Source organism: Pseudonaja textilis, chromosome 3, assembly GCF_049901715.1.
Source record: "Pseudonaja textilis isolate UNSWEBS1 chromosome 3, rPseTex1.2, whole genome shotgun sequence".
In the NCBI taxonomy this organism is placed as follows: domain Eukaryota; kingdom Metazoa; phylum Chordata; class Lepidosauria; order Squamata; family Elapidae; genus Pseudonaja; species Pseudonaja textilis.
This window is the reverse complement of record NC_141992.1, coordinates 165925388-165950206: the sequence shown is the minus strand read 5'-3', so window position 1 is coordinate 165950206 and position 24819 is coordinate 165925388. Positions and strand designations below refer to the sequence as shown.

Sequence of the window (24819 nt, the reverse complement as noted above, 5' to 3'; positions counted from 1 at the left end):
GATTTAAATTTTTTAACAACTGGTTCTGTGGGCGTGGCTTGGGTGGTAGGTGTGGCTTGGTGGTCATGTGACTGGGTGGGTGTGGCCAACTCAATATCACTCACAGCGAGGCATGCATCTCCTCGCCTGGTCTCTCATGACCGTGCTGCAACAGTCGTAAGTGTGAAAAATGGTCATAAGTCACTTTTTTCAGTGCCATTGTAACTTTGAATAGTCACTCCACACAAGCAAAGTATCAGCAAAGGAGGGGGAAAAAACTCCAGAGAAGTTCCTGAGACAGGAAGTCTAGTCCTGCCAAGAATGTAATAAGGGTTAATGGAGAGGCAGTTTCTGTAAGCAACACCAGAATGTTTCCTTACAGGATTAGGCTAGTAATTTTTTCTAACAACCGGTTCTCCGAACTGCTTAGAATGTTAACAACTGGTTCTAGCAAATAGGTGCAAACTGGTAGAATCCCACTCCTGATTTTGGGGAACAACATGACCAAGTGGTCAATATTGCTACTTAATCTGCAATCTAGGAGCAAACTTTTGATGGACAGCTTTGGGGTTCCTCCTGCCCTTATATAACTTTCTGAATCTTTATCATTGAAATATGCCCCCGCCCATGAAGATACCTCCAAGTATTATCTGGGAGGAGTATCCTTCAAAGAGGCAATTAATATTTATATGATAGGTATATGGATAAACTCAAGTTTATTAAAATCATGTTATTAAAACAAATTTATATCTTCCTAATTTTCTGCAGTAAGGCAGGAGATGCTGTCTGTTATTAAATGCTCTGTTTGGTCCATTGAGTCATCAGTTGCTATATTTTAACTTCCAACATTTAAAATTAAGCTATCTGTTATTAGTACATTAAAGTTATTTTGGACTGTGTTGTATAGTGAGTTTATTTTGTGCTATTATAAAATATTTTAAAATCCACAATTATAGAGGTCATACTTAAATACTTTCAATAAGTAACATTTTCTTCACATTTTCTTCTTTCTTATTAATCATTTTTTACATTGGAAAAACAAAAAATAAAGGCCACAGTCTTAACATTTGTGTTAGGAAATTTGATTTTATTTATTATTATTTTGATTCTTATAACTATTATAATGGTAGTAAGTATGTGATTCAGAAACTGAAATCAAAAAGAAAAGAAGACAAACTCATATATAACTGAATAACAACACAATCTTATGCACACCTACTCAGGAATAAAAGCCATTGAATTAAATGCAGCACATCTCCACTCGCAGTTGAAATAAATAAATGAATTCTGCATGTCATCATTCATAATTCCTGAGACAAATTTCATAATCAGCTCATAACAATCTGCTTCAAATGTTTGTTTCACATGTATAAAATGCACACCTATGTAGGTTAAAGCATAGTTAAAGCAGTGAAGATTTGAGTAAATAATATCATATTTGAAATTAAAATATTTTACCTATGCATGCATAAATTATTCCACATAATTCAGTAAGTAAAAGCTTTCATATAACAATGTGAAACTGCTAATTTTAGTAAATTATGCTTGAAAAAATACACACATGCATATAAACATCCTCCACACATTAATTTTCATTAATTTCTAAATTTATTACATTGAACAGCTGCCCATTTACCCTGAGCTCTATCTATAGAGGTTCTTCGTAGCATATATAAGACATTTTCCATTCCTTCCAACAACAGTAATCCTAATGGCTGCCCCCCCCACACACGATGTGGCCAAATAAAATAACATTTAATTGAATAAAAACAAAACAAGGTTATAAAAATATGAGGAATAAAAAATTTGAAATGCAGAAAATCTTTAAGGAGGTGTGCTTTTCACCAGGCAAAGCTGAATATTCAAAATGTCAATCTAAAACAAAAGAGATATAAATTAAACAAAATGAATTTTATTAGATCTATGCATTAAAAAATGACTCTTAATCATCTTTGCCTACAGCCGCTATTACTGTGATAAGACATTGTAGCATCCAAACTTTACAATAATTCCATTACATGTTGCATTTATAAAACTAAGCTTCTATTATGCACAATACATGAAAATAGCTAGTTATCTGCATGTTATATACTTGGGATCAATTGTTCTTCATTGCATCCATAATTTCATTCACAAGCCTGAAAAATAAAAAAAGGATGAAGCACTATTAAATATTAAAGGACCATAAAAATAATTTATTTAAATAATTTATTTATTTAAAGAATACATATTCTTCATATAAGTATTTAATATATGCATAATCATGTACACAGTGAAAACAACAAGACTATGAAATTTAAATAACATTACAACATCAGTATGAAGTTAATATGATGTTACAGAAAAACATTTAGAAGATGGCAGTAACTGTGCCTTTTCCCATCTTCTTCTGCTTGGCAATTTTATTTATTTACTTGATTTTTACTGCATCCCTATTTTTAATAACTCAAGGTGTTATACATAATGCTTCTTCCACCTATTTTCCCACAACCACCACCCTATGAGATGGTTTGGGCTGACAGAATGCAACTGGCTCAAATTATCAAAGCAGTAATCTTTGATATGTGATGCAACAAGAATCTTATGAATATTGAATAATGGAGCATCAGTAAGGTTTTAAAATATAGATGCGTATATGTACACAAGAGTGGTCACAACATCTTTGAGAGGTAATGAAAGGTAGGAAAAAGAAAAGGCTCAGGGTATAACAATCACTTGATGATTACCAGCTTAACATCACTGTTTGGCTAACACAATTCATTAAATCTTTAGAAAAAAAACTAAAGAGAATGAATGAGCCAGCTTTAGTGAAAGTTTATGGCTTTCTGTTCATTTCTCACTGTATCATTTTTATTATGTCTAAGGAAAGAAATAAAAAATAAATGATAGAATAGATTAGATTTTAGACTTATCTTTCTTTACACATTCCAGCTTTGCTGAGTTTAAAAAGGAAGGTCACAAATGAAGTAAAAATTTCACAGAGCATAGGAAATGGAAATCTCTCCTGAAAGTTTACAATGCTTTGGGAATGTTTATTTGAATTTAAGTAAGCTCTTTTAAACCAAATGACAAGTTAAACATTTATATTTCTAGTATGGTTTATCTTGGCATTTCCTATGAAGGATATCGGTGTTGAAATCAAGATGAATTAGGAATCCTTCTAATAGAACTTTAAAATGGAAAATCTTCCTTACATTCAGAGTTTCACTACATTCAGATAAAATGACTTAAAATGCTTATAGTTTCATTTCAGAATGGAGATTTATTATTTATTTATTTAGCATATGGCACTAGCAATATATATTAACATTTCATTTAGATTAGAAAACACAATATAAACGTTAAAAGATCTATGTTCAAATACCAATGTCTAGACCATCTAACCACTGAAGCGGAGAATTGGGAGCATAATGGAGAAACACTATCTCATAACTTATACTTTATAATTACCAGCACTGGAGACTTGGATTGTGGTCAGTGTTATCATGCTAGTAAAAATAATATTATCAAAAATAGTTCTGATAAGAAATATGTTATATTGGGAAGTCTGCCATTGTGACGTTCCATTAACAGTTGATATTTTAATTAAAACTGAGCTATTTTTCAAAGGTAAATCAAAAGAGAGGATATGGGCACTAGTTGATGATTGAAAATGACTCGATGGCACTTAGTCAATCAATCAATGAAAATATCTTTGAAGCAATCACTGGATGCTTTTCTGATAATGTCACATCTTCATTTGCCACTCCTTCTTCTTGCACTGAAGTCAGTGTAACCATCTGCCACCATCCCACTCAGCCATAGCAAGTCATAAAAAGAAGTACCATATATGTGCATCTTCCCATTTACCCAGTTCAGTCCTGTTAATTGAAACTTAACACAATTTTCAGGGCATCAAAATCACAATTTTCTTTTAGAATTTCATTCAAAAAGGGGAAAAGAACTACAATTCAGATTTTACTAGGCTGGCATAAGCTTGGATAGGATTGTTCATGGGTTGCCTTCCAGCAACAATCCCAGGATTGACTAGGAGAAACTACAGCATTAGGAATCAATGTGAATCAGAATCACAAATCCAGGCTTTTTAGAAAAGAAGCCCATTATTCGATACCTTGAAGCTTTGTGTCCCTCAAAAAGGATTATGATGTCTGCACATTTTACCCAATTCAGTTGGGAAATGCAGATGATCGTTTGTGGATTTTCATTGCAACAGAAGACATACAGTTTCTGATTTTGATTTAGTCCTGAATCAAATTAGATTACCCTTCTGGTGAGTTGAATACTTTGTGGTTGGCCTTGGTCCTAATACAATACTATGTATATTTTGTGCTTTTGATTCTGCTTCATTTGTTCTAGCACATTTAATCATTTATTAAATTCATACCTACAGCAGTCAGCTGGATTCTGCTGATTTACAGTGTAATTTACAGCATAAACAAAACAATGTGATTTTTTGTCACAATAATTTTTTTATTTTATTCAGAAAGTTAAAATACAAGCTTCCAAAAAAGAAAAAAAAGAAATTTTACAAGAACAAAACAAAATTAGACATATTTAAAAATGTGCATTCGAACAGACAAAAAGACATATACATATACATATGTTGCCCCTCTAGTTGAATACTGATTTAGAATTCAGTCCTAAATCAAACTGGATAGCTTCCACATGAGTTGGGAAACTTGTGGTTGCTCTCGGTCCAAATAAAACACCATGTATATGTTGTGATTTTGATTCTGCTTCCATTATTATTCATTTATTAAATTCACACCTACTGCAATCAGCTCAATTCTGCTGATTTACTGTGTACAGCATAAAGTAAACAAACCAATGTGATTTCTAATAGGGAAGACATTCCGCCTTAAGGGAAAGTCAGAATCTACAACTTTTAGTGCCATTCAATGTCCATTCAGAAATGGAAAATTCTTCAGCATCCTGTATGGGGATGGTAACGAGAGTCTGTGTGATAAAATTAGTGCTACAACACTGGAATGCTGGCACCACTTCTTTTCTTCACGCATTGCAACATTGCACACACAGAAGGGACCAACATTTCCCAACATTTCTTTCATCATCCTTCATTAGAAAGTATTATATTGATGATTTTTTCAGAATTTTAAATGAAAAACTTAATTCCCCAATTAAAAACAATTAAATATATTAATCAATTAAAATTTTCTAAGAAAATAAAGTATTTAATGTGGGCAGACAAATAATTTAAATAAAATCTAGAGCTTTGAAGCCTCCTTTTTATTGTGAAAAAACTGTTTTATTTGCTATAATCTTTTCCATGACCAAAATAGCTTTTTTACTTCTTTTGTAATATCCTGAAATTGAAGAATGCAGTATTAGCTAAATTCAACTGATTAAAAGCTGAGTCAAAAAAACCACCTGTTATTGAGAAGATTGCTCTTCTGTTCTCAATCATAAATTATAAAATTTAATTTCTCTCAACATTAAATCACATATATAATGCCCGTGCAGATTTGTGTCTCATTTATTAACTTTTTTAGCGTTTTTGCTGCATGGATAATACTTTCATTTGCAGTGTTTACAGGGAATTTGCATTAGAAACTTTGCCAGGAGTTTTCCTGGCTCTCTGCATTACAAGCATTTCAACACCTGGATGTTGGCAGCCTGCATTTTCCATGACTTGCCCTTCACTTGTAAGTTTGGCCACAAAGACTGCATTCCAAAAGCAGATGTCTGCTATTAGCCATATAATTATTTTTAAAAGGCTTATTCTTTTACCCAATTTGCCATGCTCAGATGTCACACACAGTACAATATTGCTCAGATCAAGCAATGTTTGTTCTCTTTCAATGAACCACCTATTTTGAGTGACCTCCAATTAAATAAATGAAAAGTCTACTATGAAAATTGATATATGGGCTAAAATCAAGATTCAAAATTGCAGCCTTAAAAGTTTTGTAAGAAGGTAACTGTTATTTCAGTTAAGGAGGTTTTACCACTCTCTGCCTTTTGTTCAAGCTAGAATAAACAGATTTTTTTTTGTTCATAACAGTGAACAATGCTGTCAAATACAGCTTATTTTTTTCTTATGTTCTTTCTAATTGGAAATTTCTTATAATCAACAAGGATACATTTACTTTGAGCAGTACCCAGAGTTGGAAATAATAAACTAAGATCTAGCTTCTGATGCCACACTAAGCAAATGAAAATGTGACACACCTAAAAAACAATTGTAGCTTTGATCTCAATGACATGGCCCCAATCTTGACTTTTTAACCATATCATGTGGACACTTTTACTAATTTTTAGTTTTATCTATTTATCCCAAAGGGGGGAGCAATCAGCTGTTTATATTGTAATGCTTCAAATAGACAGGATACGTTAAAACATTCAAATGATAATTTATATGATCTCTGTATAATTTCCCAATGTGGTTAAAATATTTTTCTGTTCCATATGTATTTCCAAAATCACCCACAAGTTCATGTAATTACCCTGTCTTAGCACTGTAAGGAAGGAATTTTTCACTCTATAATTAAAATAAAAAAGGAAAAAAGCCACTTTCCAGTTTTGCCCACAGCTCTGCTATTCTCTGGAGGAATTTGAAAGTCCAGGCCCAAGTCTTCTTAGTTTTTCCAGTTTCTGCAATCACCTGACTATTATGTTAAATTCTATCTAGCATTAGTTTTTTCCCACAAAACTAACAGGGTTTTTTATTCACCCTGCCATGGTTAAATGGTTCCAGTTCTATTGACAAGGTGCTAATGAGTACCTGTTAAGCAGCATGTTCTTTCATAGCCATAACATCTAAAATAGCTTGGAAAATCACATAATTTTCTGCTCTTCATATCACAAGCTATTGCGATTTTTTTAAACAAATGCTATGGTCATAATAATTCCTTTTTCCATCTACCTTTAGGTTTACTATATCATCGTGTATACTTTATTGAGCCTCTGTAAAGTGAGATAATTAGCATATGCTGCTTGTCTAAACTGTATTACATAAATGTATGTAATATGTTCTCTACATTATGTTTATCAGCAGCAAAACCATACAGCCAAGTTTATGAACTATGTCTGCACGAACAAAAACTGTTCAGACAAATAAAAAGGTATTACTGTTTTGTTACAGGAGGTGGTGAAATATTTGTCAGTTAGAACTAAAACTGCTAATTCTGAACTCATATTTTTTTTCAAATATGAATCATCTCTAGTATGTTTTATCAAACATGTTCATCAAAAGCTTTTGTCACAATGTAGTTTTTAATTCCTGTTCTGTGACATTTTCGTTAAAAAGAGATAAGTCTGAGTTTGTGGCACAGAGAACAGTTTCGATGATTTTGGGGTTATTCATGCTGACCAGAAAACTAGACATTTATTTCCATAAATAAATAACAAATACAAAAATTCTAGTACAAGTTAGAAACCAGCAAAGATACACAACTAAAATTATCTCATTAAAACTAGGTCTCTATCTCCAGCAATAAATCTGGTACTAATCACTCACATTTATCTCGATTTGATTCTGCTTCTTCACTTTCAGTATCAGCTGGCAAAATCCATGGCTGGTGAGCAAGCTGAAGTTGTTGTAGGAAGTCCTCCTGCCACAAAAAAACAATCAATTTAGTCAAGCAAAAATTAGGGCTGCAATTGATCGAATTGATTCTTTAATTAAATCAATTACAGGTACACCTGATTAATCAGTTAATTTTTTTCCTCTATTTCAAGGCTTTTTCAGGAAAAGGCAAGGGAAATTCTGTGAATGTTTAAAATGTACATTAATCAGTAGAATTGTCTAAGAACTATTTCTAGTCTCACAAAACAGATGTTGAACTGACTGCATATAAAAACTACCTAATCTACAAGATTAGACATGGAATAAAGCAATGGAAATCCAATTGAAATGTTACAGGAAGACCCTGGGCTCTAATAACTAATAAAAGTAATTACTATTTTTAAAGTCCCTTTTAAAAAAGTATTTGTTACTTGGTTTTTCAACTTATACCCATCTTTATGGTTATATAAGCTGTCAAAACAGCATGCAGCAAGCAGCAAAGTATAAAACATGACAGTAAAATCAGTATCATCCTCTCCTTCCTGATTCTGGGGTGCCTGAACTTAATATATTTACCCTGAATTACACCAAGAGTGACAGCAATTTTTAACTCAGTGAATGGGTAAAAGGAAGACTCTCCTGTTTTTTCTTCTTGCTGAATGAATCTGCTCAAAATCACGCTAGTTACGTACTTGCGTGGAAGCTGAATGCTGGTCCAAATCTCAGGTCTTGAAAGACCCAACTTCAGAACAAAATAGGAGTAAGTTATTGTCACCACCAAAACAAGATCTTCTATCATCACCTCAGAGAAAGTAGAGAGCTGTGATTCTGTAAGGAGTCTTAGCAAGAGGTCTCACAGAAATTCTTGAACTAATTTTTGAATTCCTAGGAAATTTTGGGTTTAACCATATTATTTCTTTAATTTATATCCACCTATCAACTCGGGCAGAATACAGAAATTTTAAAATGCTATACAATATCAAGATCACCTAACAATTAAAAGCTTGGCAAAACAGATGGATCACTCCAAATTTCCAAAACATTGAATGGAACCAAGCACACTCCCAATGGCATGCATTCTATATACTGGAAGCAATGCAGGATATGTAAAATTTATGCAAATTTAATTAATCAAGTAAAACCCATATGGTTAACCTTCTACTCTTTCTTTAATCTTTATGACATCTTTAACAAAGCTGATACATTGACAGGTCAACTCTGTGTAGAAAAGTAGCAAACAAATGAATGTTGATATACACTGAACAGCTGTAAATTATAATAGAATCCAGATTTCTTTCAGGCCAATAGCACACATTTTAAAACAGTTCAGGAAAGACATGATTTCATACCGTGAGGCCCTGCTGCAAGTGCAATTCAGAATTCATAAGAGGGTGACCTCCTAGCCACTAGTTCTATATTGTTTGGAGTGCTGTAACTGTGCAGTGAGTTTTTTTATTGAACAGATTTTTGTTCGTGAAAGAGAAGCAAGAAAATATGTTCTTTTTATAAAACAGACTTTTGTCCATGATAATAAAAAATGAGTATCTTAGATTTATAAAGCACTTTTTTGAGTAACCAAAGACTTGACTCTGCTTAAAAAACTATTAAGAGAATGTGCAGCAATTTCAGTGAAATAGTATTAAAACAAATCTAGATTAAGTTCATTGAGCTTTGTTTCTACACATATTATACGCATCTCATTTTCATTTTCACAGCATTTGTACGTGTGTGTTTTCACACCAAGTCTTTTTCATTTGATCATTCCATCAAAGATACTATTTCATACTTATTATCAACAGAAATGTACATTGTCGTATTCTGTACGTAATTCCTTTCACTCAGTTCCAAGTAGCATCTATATTCTCTTTCTTGGTATCTACTCACCATTCACCTTTCTGGAAGTAAACCTATTCTCCTAATACAAGAGTTGTAATTGTCATTTTGCTGTCATTCTCTTTTTATTGTAGTTTCTTACATGTCTTTCCTTTTCTCCTTGTTTATTTTTCCTCTCTTGACATTACTGAGAAATGTCTTTCATTCAGAAACTCTCATTATCCATCCTTCACAAATACACTCAATTTTTCATTTAAAAAATTATATCAATCATACTTTTAGATTTCCACTGATTCTTTTGAATTTATGAATTGAGCTATACTTAAGCCTGGACTATGAAAAAAACTAGATGGAAAAAAAATAACTTATTTGAGTTGTGTGCTGGAGAAGGCAGTCCAGCAAATTCTTTCGAAAGCAAAGGTGACAAATAAACAAATTATGCGATCAAAGTCATTGAAAAAGGCAGTTATGCTCAGAATGATTACAGAGTAACTTCCGAGCCAGTCTACAATTTTATGCAACCGCCCAACTGAAAGGTATTTGCAATGTCCTGAGACATAATCATGATGTTTTTTCCTACGAGTTTGCTTTAATTTTCCCAATGCCCTTGAGGAAGAAAGATGGATATTAAAATAAATAAACCAATGTTCCAACAAAAAAAAATAGAATCTCTTTTGATATTAGTAGTAAAACAGCAAACTAGAAAACAAAAGCATGTTACCCAGATGTTTTCTTTTCTTGTCAACCCAATACATATAAATCAACTTACAACCACAATTGGGCCAGAGTTTCCATTATTAAGCAAGGTACTTGTTAAGAGACTCATGACTGATTTCGTGAACTTTTTTTGCCAGTTTTTAAGTGAATCACTATAGATTTTAAATGAATCACATGGTCATTAAGCAAATCCTAATTCACCCCATTGACTTTGCTCATTGGAAGCTGGCTGGGAAGATCACAAATAACAATCATTTGATGCTCGGACACTCCAACTGTTCTAATTTTGATCATGTCAACATGGGGATACTGCAATGATTGTGTCTGCACCACTCACAAGCAACTATTTGAAGTTACAATGGCACTGGAAAAAGTGACAGCCATAAGTCACTTTTTCCAGTGCCATTGTAACTTCAAATAGTTGCTAAAAGAATGCTTATAAATTGAGGACTACCTGTATACAGGTGATGACCTATCATAGACTCCAAAGAATAATGGTCTCAAGAGATGAAGCATGAAGAATCTATATCTCATAAAAGAATGAAGGAAACAGTCATGATATGATGCATAGATGTATATGTCTCACTTGCAATTAGAGGAATATTTGAAGATCAAAGACTAAATGTATATAAGTGTATGTAGAAAAGAATTTAAAGCATAAGTTTACACAGAATGCTGCAATAACAAAAACATTTATCTATGTTATACTGCTTGGTTTGAATTTGAACTAAGCTAGTAATGTAACACACCTGCATGTTTGCTATAGCATTTTCCATGCCAACAGAGCTGAGGGTATGTGTACAAGCGCTCAGATCATCAGGCAACTTATAATTCTTTCAGACAGGATAGCAAAACTAAAACCTTGGACTTTTTACAAAAAGAACTTCAGAGCTGACATGCAAGTCTTTGCCAAATTCTTCATGTATCCCTGCCTTAAAACTGTTTATAATGTGGTTTCTTCCATAAAGAAAAGAAGAGTTTTAAAGCATTTCATATAGTAGAAATGGGGTATGGAAAACTGTGCAGTAGAGGCCTCTCATTTGGAAAACAAGGGAACTAAATGATAAAAACTGTTCTGAACTGTATTGTTCTATATACTTTTTATATCACAGCTTAGCATATGTGGTAAAAATACAGAATTGGAGGAGCTAAGAGCTAGAATTGGCCTAAATTAAAGCACGAAAGAATTAAAGGCTGCTTAGGATATTTTTCTTCCATAAGATCTAACTTGTTCCATGATGCAACTATAGTCCCTAGTTTAGCATTAAGGCAACAGATGAATAGGAGGAGCTAAGAGGTCTTGGTTGTTGGTGGACATAGCCCCCCGATTGCCAAAAACTTTCTCACTCATAAATCACTATGCCACAAGTTTGTGATGATAAAGAAAGGAGCAGACATACTAACTTCTTTAGATGACCAAAGGCTAATATTTTTTAAAAGAACAAAGCATTTAGCCAATATGTTTGATTTTCAAGCCAAACACTGGAAAGGAAAATAGAGTAATTCCATAACTGTATACGATGAACACACGTGCATAAATTGCATGCTATGTGCTATGTATGCATGTGTGTTTCTGTACAAACATCCTCACACAGAATTTTGGAAGCACTTAAAAGTGTTACCAGCAAGTAGCATTAAATATTAAATATAAATAATGAATTTCTTCTAATATGATATTTTGCTCTTAATCAACCTTAATTAGAGACTAATTATAAGGCTAATACAGAAATAAAGTGAAGCTGTGTTATAGTATTGTAATTCTTTTAAAAAAAAAACTTACTTCAGACATACTGCTTCTTTGAGTGATATTTCCTAGAGCAACTCCAGTTGTTTCAAGATGCCCTGCAGGACTAGTGATGGTCCTTCCAAGTTGATTCTTTGATATTAAAGACTGGCTTCTTTGCATACTAATGGTTCCTTCTTTGTTTCCTTGGTTGTTAGGGGAAACAGGTCTTTGTAACAAAGTATCTGGGGTTGCAGTTCTGTTTAGTGGAGTTGGCAGCCCAGATCTGTTGGTCTGTGTACTGGAAGACTGAGGTCTACTGGAAACTAGCAGGCTATTGTTGCTGGATAATGGTGGTGATTTGTTTCTTTGAAGCTGGAGCTGAATATCTTTCCCATTTTGAACTGGTCTTGAATCCTGGCTAAGGGTAATTTTAAAATTTCCTTGGTGATCTAGTGGAATTACATGAGTTGATTGTCCAGTGGTATTTCTTGATAATGTTCCTTCTTCCCACAGTGCTAGGTCCTTTGCAATGTCTGCATATTGCAAAAATTATGCATTATAATGAAAAAAGAAACATAAGGAAAAATTGTATAATTAATATTATATAATCAGTTTCATTCTAACCCAAGCAAACTGTTATTAAGCTCTATTCAATGGTATATTGACCACTAAGCAGACTGAGCATGTGCTTAGGGCACCAGGCCCAAAGGGGGCACCACAAAAACTTCCATGTGGCCTCAGCTTGGCTTCATTTGTACAGTATGTACAAAGGAGGAGGGCGCCAAGATTTGTCAGTGCTTAGGGTACCAGTGAGCCTTAATCCGCCATTGGTTCCATTACTAGGTTGTTTTCAACTGGGAAAACTTGAATGCCTTTTGCAGCATCACTCTTATGAAACCAGTCACATTGGACTTCTGGAAGAATCTATGATAAGATTCCCACTAAAATGAACTGAAATCCACAGAAAGTCAAAGGGGAAAAAAGTATCTGCTTTGTTTTCAATACATGAAACACATTAGACTATGAGATAGAAAATTTTCCATCCTTAGCATCTTGCATTTTTACTGCATTCTCCTATGCATGAACACTTGGAGGTCTTTGATATACTCAGTGTAAGAGAAGAGGCTTACTATCTTTTTGATTTCTCATTCCGTCTAATCAATCAGCCCATTTCAATAAATTATTGTGCTTTTTGAAGAAGTGCCAGGAAGAGGTATATTACAGATTCAAAGTGAGTCCATGAACTTCGTACATATACAAAATTAGCCATTTTTGGAATGCCTGACCCTTCTTCATTATTTCTGCAAAGTACATTTATTATTATTCAGAGCATTTTTCTTAGACTTTCTTTCCAGAAGTGAAAATAGCCTTCATGACAAACTCATAAACAATTCAAAGGTTGAAAAATATATATTTATGAACAGTTAACATAATTTTTCCCCCTCCTCAAATTTTGGATCTATAGATTAGATTAAAATAATTCAGAAATTCATTTGAATTTTGAATTTTATCAACTTTTTATTGAATTCCCCAAAAAGTTCATCATTTTTAATCTATTTTATTGAATTCCCAAAAGATGACATTTATAAATATTAATTATGAAATAAGACAAATGACTCTATCAAAATTTCAAAATACTATCAATATCCTTATGTTTTTGCTTATTTTTAGCCTGTACCCAGTAAATAACATTTCTCTTGTCTTTATGTTTCCCCAGAAATTGCATATTAAATAATAGGAAGATTAAACATATTTTGAAATAAGTCCAGGGCAAATCTGTCATCTAAATAAACATATATGTGCACATACATAGCCATACATAAACATATTAGTGCTCCTCTTTTTAATAAGCAAAATGAATTGCAGCACCAAAAGCTCTGTATTTATTTCTCTGTATGATTCCATTCCTTCCTGTACGTTTTGCCCAGTCTGGTTGTTAACAAAAACTTCCACTGGTTCATACTTCTATTCAAAATCATTTGTAAAACAGAAAATTGTTAATAAGCAGATTTTTTCATATTTTAATGGCTATCTGATAATCTGGCAAGTAATAAGATCATAATACCATAGAGACTGCCTCAAACAATATGAATTGCTGTATCCTAATAATCAGTTTGCATCTTTAGACTCCTAAGGAAACTTCTGGAATAAACATGCATACAAAGAATAGAATATAAATTATTTGCATAGAAATTAGTTCTTATTCCAAACTGGAATAACCTTATTAAATGGTCTTTCATTCTCAATTACTGTATATTTTCAGATATTTGCCTCAGGTAGTTGATTATTCAGAACTTCCCAGCCTTGAATGCATCCTACCAACCACAAGCTGCAGATAAAGGATCTTGCAAGAACAGCTGGTTCCTAGAATCACAGGTTGGGATATTATTACCTGGTCAACATTCAGACTTTATTTACTTGTTATGTCAAATCTATTTATGCTCCTTTCTCTCCTTTAATCACAAGCAGATTTATGAAGCAGTTGTTACCGTATCATTGATATGCTATTTGATACTTCAGCTCCAACCCTCTCCCTTATACTTTATTTAATGTTTCACTCTATATTACATCTTTTTATCTTTATGGCATGAAAAGTAATTCTAGGAGTACTGAATCCTCCGATTTAATTTCACACTTAATGTAGATATAATGAAAGTTATTGTCAGCTAGCCAGACTCCAATTTCCACATGTTCACCAAATAGCCTTTCTTTGCATTTTCACACAAACAATTGTCATGACTAGGAGAAATAACATTCCATAGAACTGTCTACATATGGACATCATGGTTCAAAATACAGAAGTGACAACAGCCCAGCTTGAATCACCTTCTCCTCCACTTATCCATTTAATGTCTTGTTCTGTTAAAAATTTGATTTAAGAGATAATAACATGGATGCTATAAGTTAAACCCAATGTACAGTGAATCCTCTTTCAATTAAATTAACCTGTGTTTTTGCAAATGGCTTGGTTCATGACTTATCTGCAGTGAAGGAGAGATGGTATGTTGGAAAAATGCAGTATTTATGTTTCAGTTAGTTTCAATAACCATTATAATTTTGGCTCAGCTTTGTTATCTGCAAAAACTGATTGGTTCTGCTGATAAGTAAAGCATTTAAATCATTTCTCCACAGTTAATTTAACAATTTTAGTACAGAACTGTTTACATTTATTTAGCATTGAATGCATTCTGATTTTGAACATCAACTTTCACAAATTAAAAAGGAAGTATTTCCAAAAGAACAGTGCCAGTAAATAACTTATCAAAGCATGTATTTGGCCCATTCATTATTTTTAAAAAGCTCACATCAATGGCACTGAATGGGAGGAAGTACTGTACATGTAAGAGATTATCATATCACAACATTTTTAGCTATGAAGAGGCTGTGAGGTTAACAAGAGATCAACTAATTGCTGGATACTTGAAAAGGAAACTTAGTGTTTCACTATTTGCTAAAAACGAAACACATTTTTGCATTCTTAGAATATTGGAAATAACGAAGAATGCAGTTTCCCATGTTCAATGTGAATGTCAAGCTAATATTTAAATATCACTGCCTGGATGTCTCTATGGGCTGGAGAAAGAACAAGTAGTAATAATAAGTCAGATAGACAAGGTGAGAAATTGAATAATTAATGGAAGCACCTTAAAATTTCTCATGTTTTAAAAATAATGTTTATTGTCTGTCTCCCAGGAACAGCCTAATAAACTATATAGATTTTAATCAGAGAAAGTTGCTTGAATGTTTTTCCTAAATTGATGCAAATGTATTGAAGATACTGTAAGAACAAAATCAGATTAAGAGGTTTTTGTTTATTTTAACTAACAACAGCTTCAAAGAATGTACCCTCATAATAATAAAATATATAAATTTGCCAGCCGAATTATATCTGCTTTCTTCCTCCAATAATGATGCTAAAACGCTTACGGTCTGATGATAATAATCAGCCTTAAGCACCTGGCAAATATCAGGTATAATGACATTTGGTTATAGGTGTGAGCATTAGGTATTAACTATTACTGTATTTCCTAGTTTTTTTCTTTTTTTCAAGAAGCATTCATCCAGTGTAAATTTTTATGCCTTTTAAATTATGGAAACGAAGGGTAAGCAATTGGAATAATTTGTTTTCTAAAAATGGGAACAATAAGAGCTTAATGAAGAAACATTCTGTGAAACTTAAAATAGGAGACTGTCCTACTTCCGTGACAATTAGTGTTCCATTCCTTTATGTGCTTACTACATCTGTCATCTTTTCTCATGACAATTTCAGTCTTGTAAATATAGCACTTACAGATTATTTTTCATACCCTGGATAAAAGTCAAATAATTTGAGGAAAATTTATCTCCTTCAAAAGCTGGATTTTCTAAAGTTTTTTGAGAAAATGTATACAGTATTGCCTAATAGTAATAAGAAAAATTCACCGGCATATTATTGTGGAAGGCAGTTACCTCCTTTGATAGCTACATACAACCTACTGTCATTGCCTATCTTTAAAACATAGTAGCACAGTCATTCAGGTAAACTTTTGTTATCATATTCATCTAAAACATTATATAGTTTCTAAATGAAAAGTATTATTAAAGTCTTGTGCATAACATTTACCAGAGAGGTGTTTTTCCATAGTTTGTAGTTCTTTTGCAGCCAGTGAATCTTCTAATGGTTTCTGACTTGAAGAGTCTCTACTTCTTGAACCCACAATGTCTAGAGTCCAGGCTGGCTGATTCTAGAATATTTAAAAACAAGGAAGAAAACAATGACAATTTTGTGAAATGTGGATTCATCTAACATATATGAACTCAAATGGGCCATTCTTTTAACCATATGATTAAGACAGTATCAGTAGTATCAGGTAACCATCTTTAACATTTCCACAAATTAAGGTCAATGTGTTAAGGTCAAATCCATATGATCTGGTTTGTGTGAACCCATTTATTTTACTGAAAGGCATTCAAATTAGGTCAACATCAAATTCATCTCAATATGAATATAATCTACTCCTTTAAAGACAAAGAGCATCTCCAATACCACTATATAATTGCAACAACTCATGACAATAGCAATAGCAGTAACACTTAGACTTATATAATACTTCATAGTGCTTTATAGTACCCTCTAAGCAGTTTACAGAGTCAGCATATTGGGTCCAACAATCTGGGTCCTCATTTTACCGACCTAGGAAGGATGGAAGGCTGAGTCAACCTTGAACCAATGGAAATCCTGGCAGTCAGCAGAATTAACCTGCAATACTGAATTCTTAGCACTGTACCACCTCAGCTCCTACAACATTACTATACTTTAAAAGCATTATTGTCAAGAAAAACTTTCAGCTATTTGGTTACACAACCATGTGATATTTAAAAGTGTAATTTACTAAAAATCTTCTACTGATTTTAGAAGTTATATTTAAAAAAAGAAACTTGGTAGTAGTTTGGTAGAAGTAAATTTGGTAGGATTTTTTTGCAGACAACAAAATTATAAGTATGTAATTCATGAAAACAAAGAAGTGGGTTTTAAAAATATTAATTATCTATACTTTAAAATATGACTACTCTTCAAAATTTCTAAACAACATTTGATGATAAATACCAAAAAATTCAAATTAAATACTATGTTACTATGCAAGACCATAGGAGAAAGCTGTATAAGTTTGTTTTGGAACTGCTCCTGAATAAATATTTATCAGTCTGAGTTTCACAACTATCTTGACAGATATGAAACAACATTGTTAAAAGATATTCTGTTTTTCATTTAAACACTTACTGATAAAAGACATGTAATCATGTTCCCCTAAATCACGCTATTATATTTAAAAAATGTAGGATAAGGAATGTTAGCCATAACTATATAATCTGCTTATATCTAAACCTTGAAGTTCTGCATTACTATAGAAAAGAAACATTGGTACATTTAAGTATCCCATCAATCAATTCTATAAAACCTGCTAAAAGATTCCGACATATCTTCTTACTCAGGAAGAGACTGACTTTATAAGATTTTCTTACAAAAATGATCCAGTGTATAGAGTTTGTTTCCACATCTAACCTTCTAACCCCAATTTACCAAATTATGCGTATGGAATAATTAAAATCCATATCCATTAATGGAAGAAATCTTTAGAGACATATTGCTTTAAAATATACATGAATATGAGCAGCAGAGTGAGAAATCATATCTAGAGAGATTTGGCAAATTTATGAAAAATAAGTATTCTTTATATCTATACAATTGACATATGTATGAGGAGAAATTACTATTCTTAGATTGAACCTACATCTTCCTTCCTTCCTTCCTTCCTTCCTTCCTTCCTTCCTTCCTTCCTTCCTTCCATCCATCCATCCATCCTTCCTTCCTTCTTAAAGGTTGTATGTTCAACAATGGTGCTGCTACATAAATTGGTTCTATTTCTCCCTGTTACGATATTCTTACTGATATGCATAAAACTGTAGTTGATTTATTTAGGGCTGGATTCAAATATTGACAGTTGGACCACTTTTACTGAACAAAAACTACTTTTCATCTACTATACTATATGATCATAGTAAGCAAGGATGCCCATATTTGCCTAGGAGTGATAGAAGCTGGGTGACACAGAGTTTATAGATGTCAGACATTGTGTACAATATACTCAAGCCAAAGACTAAGGGTGTGGTTGAATGTCTAAAGGCCAAACCTGATGGTACAAACAGGGGTGTCCAACCTTTCACCTTCCCTGGGCCACATTAGATGATGAAAATTTGGTTTGGGCTGCACAAAAAAAAGTAAAATAACAGTAACGATACCTGATCATCCAAAAAAAACCCATAGAAAACATAGTTAACATATTAAATTTATTTGGAAATGAAGTTAGTGAGATGTTTTTATTATTTATTATTAATTAAAAATTATTTATTTTTTATCACGGTTTTTTTATCACAGTTTATTTTCCGGCCAAATTTTGCGGGGGTGGGGGGGAGGGGGGGAGAAAGCTCGCCCATCTCGCGCCTACCTCTCCTCCTGCAAATGGCCCGGCTGGATGAGGCAGGACTGGAAGGCAGAAGCAGCAGCGGCGGCGGGGGGGCAGAAGCAGCAGCGGCGGCAGGGGCAGCGGCAACAGCAGGAGGTGGCGCTCTGACGGCGCCCTCCTTTTCTGTTGCTGCTTGGCGTGGTGCTCGCCTCGCCCCGCCTCGCGCCTGCCTCTCCTCCTCCTCCTCCTCACTGGCTCTGGCACGAAGGTTGGGGTGGGCACTGAGCGGCATTACAAGGTGACCTGGGCCGCATGCAGCCCGCGGGCCACAGGTTGGACAAGCCTGGTACAAAGGGAATAGATTAACTGAGGGAATAGTGGCTTTGCACACCTGCTGTGTAAATTGGAGATAGAATTTGCACACCATCCCAGGACTAGATTTATAACTGTACTTGCTCTGATATACATTTTGTGTGTGTTTGTGTGTATTTTACACAGTTCAATTTCTATGTCCTTTGATCTGTAATGTCATCAAAGCTACTAACATAGTTTTCTAGAGACTTGCTATACAAAGATATATGGAAATTTACAAAGAACTATTTTGTAGCTTTTCAACCTAACTATACACAACTGCAGATTTAATGGCATTTTTCAAGTATCAATACAGGAACACCTAAGACCTACATTTAATTTTCATTCTTTGTTATTATAACTCTTTTCTCCAAAGTTGAATCTGCACAAGGTAGAGGGAGAAAAGCAAAGAAAACTAACAGATAACAGGTCATTTAAAATTTGACTCCACAGTGATATCTAGTGGTCCAAAGGAGACTTTCATTAAATGCTGTTGTTAATAATACTGAAATCTCTGTATACATCAAAAATCAGTAATATAATAAAAACAAGCCAAATTTTATTTATGGAGGTCAGTTAAGTTCCTTTCACATAATAGATGTCCATTTTGGCCCAAAATAAACATATCAATATGTCAACTATTTACATTTCTTGGGAATTGGCCAGACAAATGAAATACTTGGCTGGGAGATATCTGATGAAAGACTATAATGGAAAATCTCATATATTTCATTGCATGTATATAAAAGCTCTGTAGGTTTATGCCTGAAAACATTTGCAATGACATGAAAACACAGCCTTATCACAAATGTAAGTTCTTAGCTAAGATTTAAGGTATACTAGTCTGTAATGCTATAACTGATGAAAGGCTTTGGCAGAAGTGATAAAAATTTAAAACAAAATAAGTCTATTTTTTTGCTGGGAAAAAAGAAGTTATTTTTCAATTTTTTCTTCTTGCTTTATTACCTGAAATAGTCAAATTAATGATTTTTTACATTTATATCTGATGACTTATAGGAAAAGCAGTGAAAGATAAAAGGCAACCGGCAATGCTCAAGTCTTTTCAATACAATAAAAATAAATGGAAATCAACCAAAAGCAATGCCTTTTAAGATGATCACAGAAAATCCAGAGGAAAAGTTAGAATGTACAAATGTTATTGAGAAGGCTCTATTCTTGTATTCCACTTTCCCACACCTTCTTCCTCTTTCTCCTTATGGCAATAGAGGAAGAGAGACCCTGGTTCAAAATAATGCTAATATTCTCTTTGATGTTATTGTAACATTTAAAGTCTGGTTAAAAGATATCAAAAATATTTCTTAATGGGCGTTTTCATTTTTTCCAGCAAAGGAAATTACCAAAATGTCCTTGTCAATGTTACTTTTGGAAATGGCTTTTGACCACTCTCCTAGCTGCTTTGAACTAAGGCAAGACCCCAGCTATTACAACAGTAGAAAGATGTTACTGTAATAGATTTAAGATGTATTTGCCAGCAACTAAAGTCAGCCATATGTCAGTTTAAAAAGCCTTTTTCAGATTCTTCAATATTTTCTTCACTTACATAACACTTTTTTTTTTTGCTCAGGTTACTACAAGCAAATTCTTTCTGGAATCAATGTTCCAAATTCAAAGACTTCTTTAATTGGTTCCTTATATTTTGGACAATTGGAAAAGGGCTTGTAGTTAATAACAAACTATAGAAGGGCAAGATGAACTATCAACTAATTTCCCTTTTAAAGATTTGGAAGGCTTGTGGATTAAAACAGAGAAGGGATGCCTTTAGTCTTTGGTGTGCCTTTACCCCTTAATGCATTTTTCCCTTTAAAAATCTTAACTCCACCACCCACTTTAAAAATCCCAACTCGAAAGAATCAAGCCCACTTTAGATCCTGGCTTGGTTCATTTTTAAACTACAGCTTCGAACAAGCTCTTGAACCAGTAGAATTTGAGCATTTCTGTTTTGGATAATAAAAGACAAGTTGTCTGTTTTTTTATTCATAGACCAGTATGCAATTTGAATATTTTTACAACATAGATAGTCTCATCTTTGAAAGTATTGGCTCTCTGCATACAGATAGATTTATTTCCATCTTATACAAAAAGGATGTCTAAGCTTTGTACAAGAATTTGCAAGTTTTTTCCTTAAAATATATATATCATAATGTATAGAATTGGCACTAGAATGCTCCTGAAGTTAAGAAAATAAAAAAGTACTAAGGAAAAGGCATTTCAAAATAATTGATAGAAAATTAAAACCTGGAAATTGTTTAATAATTAGCTTCCTCCAACTTGAATTATTCACCTAAACTTTTTATTCTAAATATTTTACTACCAGCAAATTTTTGAAATAATTTTACAACACAGAAAAAAACACAGCCCGCAGTAACCAACTTAAAATTTCCAAAATAGTAATATGTCACAAATATTTCAAAATGTACTAAAATATTTTTATAATCCCATGAATTAATTCTTTTTTTGCTAATCCTGTTGAAGGAGCTATTAAGAAAGTTGATTAATATTCAAAGAACTAGTTAAATATTTAGTATGCTGGATACTTCTAAGCTTTTTGCAGTAAGAGTTCTTTTATACTATTCTTCTGTAGTAAGAGTTTTGTCCCCATGAGCTATTCACACACATGATGGGAGTTCATTCATTTTCTAATATTACCTAAAAATAAAGATCCTCCCCAGAGCATTGTTATAGTGGTGCAATTATTTTTAATCCTTAAAATTAAAATTAGAATTTGTTTTACAACAAATGATATCTAACCTGTCAGCAGATTGTTAACATCAGTAACATATTAAGATAGTTCTTCTCAAAATGTGATTCAAGCTAATCAAATACAGGAAAGTGACACATAAGGTAGCCAGGTAATTTAATAATCTGAAGAAGTTTATTGGTGTGTAAGAGTGAGGGAAAAGAAAACACAATCAGGCTTTCAAGATTCTGTTATTATAGCCTATAGCAATAAAGTATAACGCACAGATCAATATATGTTGTCACTTATGGACTGGGGACAAGATGACAGCAACATAATAGGGACAAGGCAGAAAAAAATTGCTAGCAAATTAGATCAATTGGAAAGATTCTTAACCTTCAGTAGTATTGATGTGACGCAGAAGGCTTTGCAGTGAAAAGACATTACCAAACAGAGCAGGACCAAACATTTTGGCCAATTTTTCTTTTGCTTTGGCAGACTTGGGAGCATTCAGAGAGGGATTTGGAGTGTTTCAGTTTATAGATTCTGAATGGTTCTATTCTTTCCTTTATATGAAGTATCATGAAATTTTTCCCATGCTTAATCTTATTTATTTATTTGTACCCCATCTTTATTATTTTTACAAATAATTCAAGGCAGCGGACATGTCAAACCAACCTTCCTCCTCCAATTTTTTTCACAATAACAACACTGTGAGGTGAATTGGGCTGAAAGAGACTGACTGGCCAAAAGTCACCCAGCTGGTTTGCCTGGATAAGGCGGGACTTGACCTCACGGTCTCTCACTTTCTAGCCTGGTGTCTTGACCACTAGACCAAACTGGTCTAATGATTTTATCTTTCCAAGACCACAGTGACATCACAGCTTCCAAAGAGACCACGATAAATTTTATTTTCTTATTAAAAAATGAAACTTTAGGAAGAAGAGAGAAAAGCAGACTAGTTGTAATTGCATAAATAATTTTGCAGTTGCCAGAAAACACAGTGTATGTTGACTTTTTGACTGCACTATAATATTGGAGAAACCAGAATGACCTCATCAACTCTGATCTCCAGAGTTTAAAAGATATTTTCACAGCTGGAATCCTTACTTGGCTAAAGCTGCATATGACTTTCCATTGTCAAAATATAAAACTGTTGATTGCCCTGGTATACATTATTTAAAAAAATATTTCTTTTGATTCAGCCATCTTTAACTTGGGAGGGAGGGACGGAGGAAGGAAGGAAGGAAGGAAGGAAGGAAGGAAGGAAGGAAGGAAGGAAGGAAGGAAGGAAGGAAGGAAGGAAGGAAAAGCTGTAGGCTAAAATTTAAGACACCATTTAGTTTTAAAGGTAAATATTATCACTCTAGATTTAATTGAACAGCAGTTCTTTATTCTTCAGTTGGGTTTGTTTTACCTGTATTAGACTGAATCATATATATAATGTTAAAATTACAAGGTTTGTTGAATAAAAATATGAAAAGACAGAAATGAAGATATTGATGTGCCTTATAACAATAATATGAATTTGGCCTATTTTCACGGTGTCAGATTTTTCATTTGTTCCTAACCTGTTCAAACTGTAAATCTTACATTGACATTTTGCATCACATTGCAAAACAATATCCAAATATAAAATATGATTGCACTGATTCAGCTCAAAAACAAGTCACACTGCTTAAGCTTTTCTTCATTGTTAAAAAGCATAGTTAATATATATAAATGCATTTGAGAAATGTCACTATAATTTCTGAAGAATAAAAGCTAAAATACTTAGGTTATATTAATTACAACACAACACAACAACATAACATAATATGATATAAACTATAACATCTGTTCTTAGAAGTTATATTATTTCCTTGGTTGTCATTATCCAAACAGTACAATTCCTTGTTTGCAGATTACATCTTTTGGTATACTCTCTCATTCACACTCAGCTTAATCTTAGTTAAAGATTTAAATGGCATAAGCTAATACATTTATACACACTTATAATACAATGTCTATATTTATACATACATACATACATACATACATACATACATACATACATATATTTGTTTTCTTAAGTTTTCGCGGGTACTTACATGTATGGCATTCAGCTTTGTTTGGGTATTTTCCCACGTCATTGTAGTTGTGCTTTTAAAGTTGTAGCAACGTTTTGGCAGAATCTCATCTGCCATCATCAGGCTTCTGTATAGTGTTCATACAGAAGCCTGATGATGGCAGATGAGATTCTGCCGAAATGTTGCTACAACTTTAAAAGCACAACTACAATGATGTGGGAAAATACCCAAACAAAGCTGAATGCCATGTGTGTGTGTGTGTGTGTGTGTGTGTGTGTGTGTATCTTTGGTTATTCGGGTTTTCTCCCACATAAAATTGGAAGTATCTAGGCAACGTTTTGATGAAGTCTCATTCATCATCTTCAGGCTTGTGTCTTTGGCTTTGTGCTTCTTGGAGTAATGTGAGCTTGCAGCTGCTTCTTCCTTTTAACTGCTAGTGGGGGTGTGACTTGATTGGGTGGGGGCTTGGCTGTGTTCTGATTGCGTGGGGGTGTGTTCTCATTGGTTGGGGGTTTGGCTATGTTCTGATTGGTTGGGGGGGTTGGTTATGTTCTGATTGGCTGGGGGTGTGTTCTGTTCAGGTGGGGGCTTGGTTGTGCTCAGGTTAGTCTTAGTTGCTGGGGGATTTGAGCTGGTGAGCTGTGATCCTGTTGTTTGGCTTCACATTCATGGTCGTGCCACATCTTCATGGTGGGCGTCAGTTCGCTTCATGTATGGGTCGGAGGGGTTTGAAGTGGGTAGTGATGCAGCTGCGGTACCGTTTCTGGTCTGTGGTCGTGTCTCATATTCTGTGTGGGTGTGAGTCTGCTTTCTACGTGGAAGTGTGGCAGTAGCATCTTGTGTGGCCCTCGTGCGTGTGGGTCTGGTGTCATTCTTCATGTTAGGTACTCGTTTGTTAATATGGCGAGTTTCCAAATGGCTGGTAGGCGGGAGGTATTATCTCGTTTATTCATGCTGTGTGGGTGTTTTTCTATCTC

At 33.7% G+C, this 24819-nt stretch overlaps 1 protein-coding gene across 2 annotated transcripts in view; it reads right to left on the bottom strand.

The window, feature by feature from the left end:
• Positions 1 to 1053: 1053 nt before the first annotated feature.
• Positions 1054 to 24819, bottom strand: part of C3H8orf34 (chromosome 3 C8orf34 homolog) — a 73329-nt gene continuing 49563 nt past the window's right edge. The window contains exons 11-14 of one of the 2 annotated variants that reach the window (XM_026706114.2): positions 16384 to 16504; positions 11835 to 12313; positions 7457 to 7550; positions 1054 to 2117 (exon numbers count right to left, since the gene is read on the bottom strand). In XM_026706114.2, the coding sequence (XP_026561899.2) occupies positions 2110 to 2117; positions 7457 to 7550; positions 11835 to 12313; positions 16384 to 16504 (702 nt within the window). In that variant the 3' untranslated portion in view covers positions 1054 to 2109. The remainder of the gene's footprint in view (positions 2118 to 7456; positions 7551 to 11834; positions 12314 to 16383; positions 16505 to 24819) is intronic. The other variant, XM_087931344.1, reaches the window with a different exon arrangement.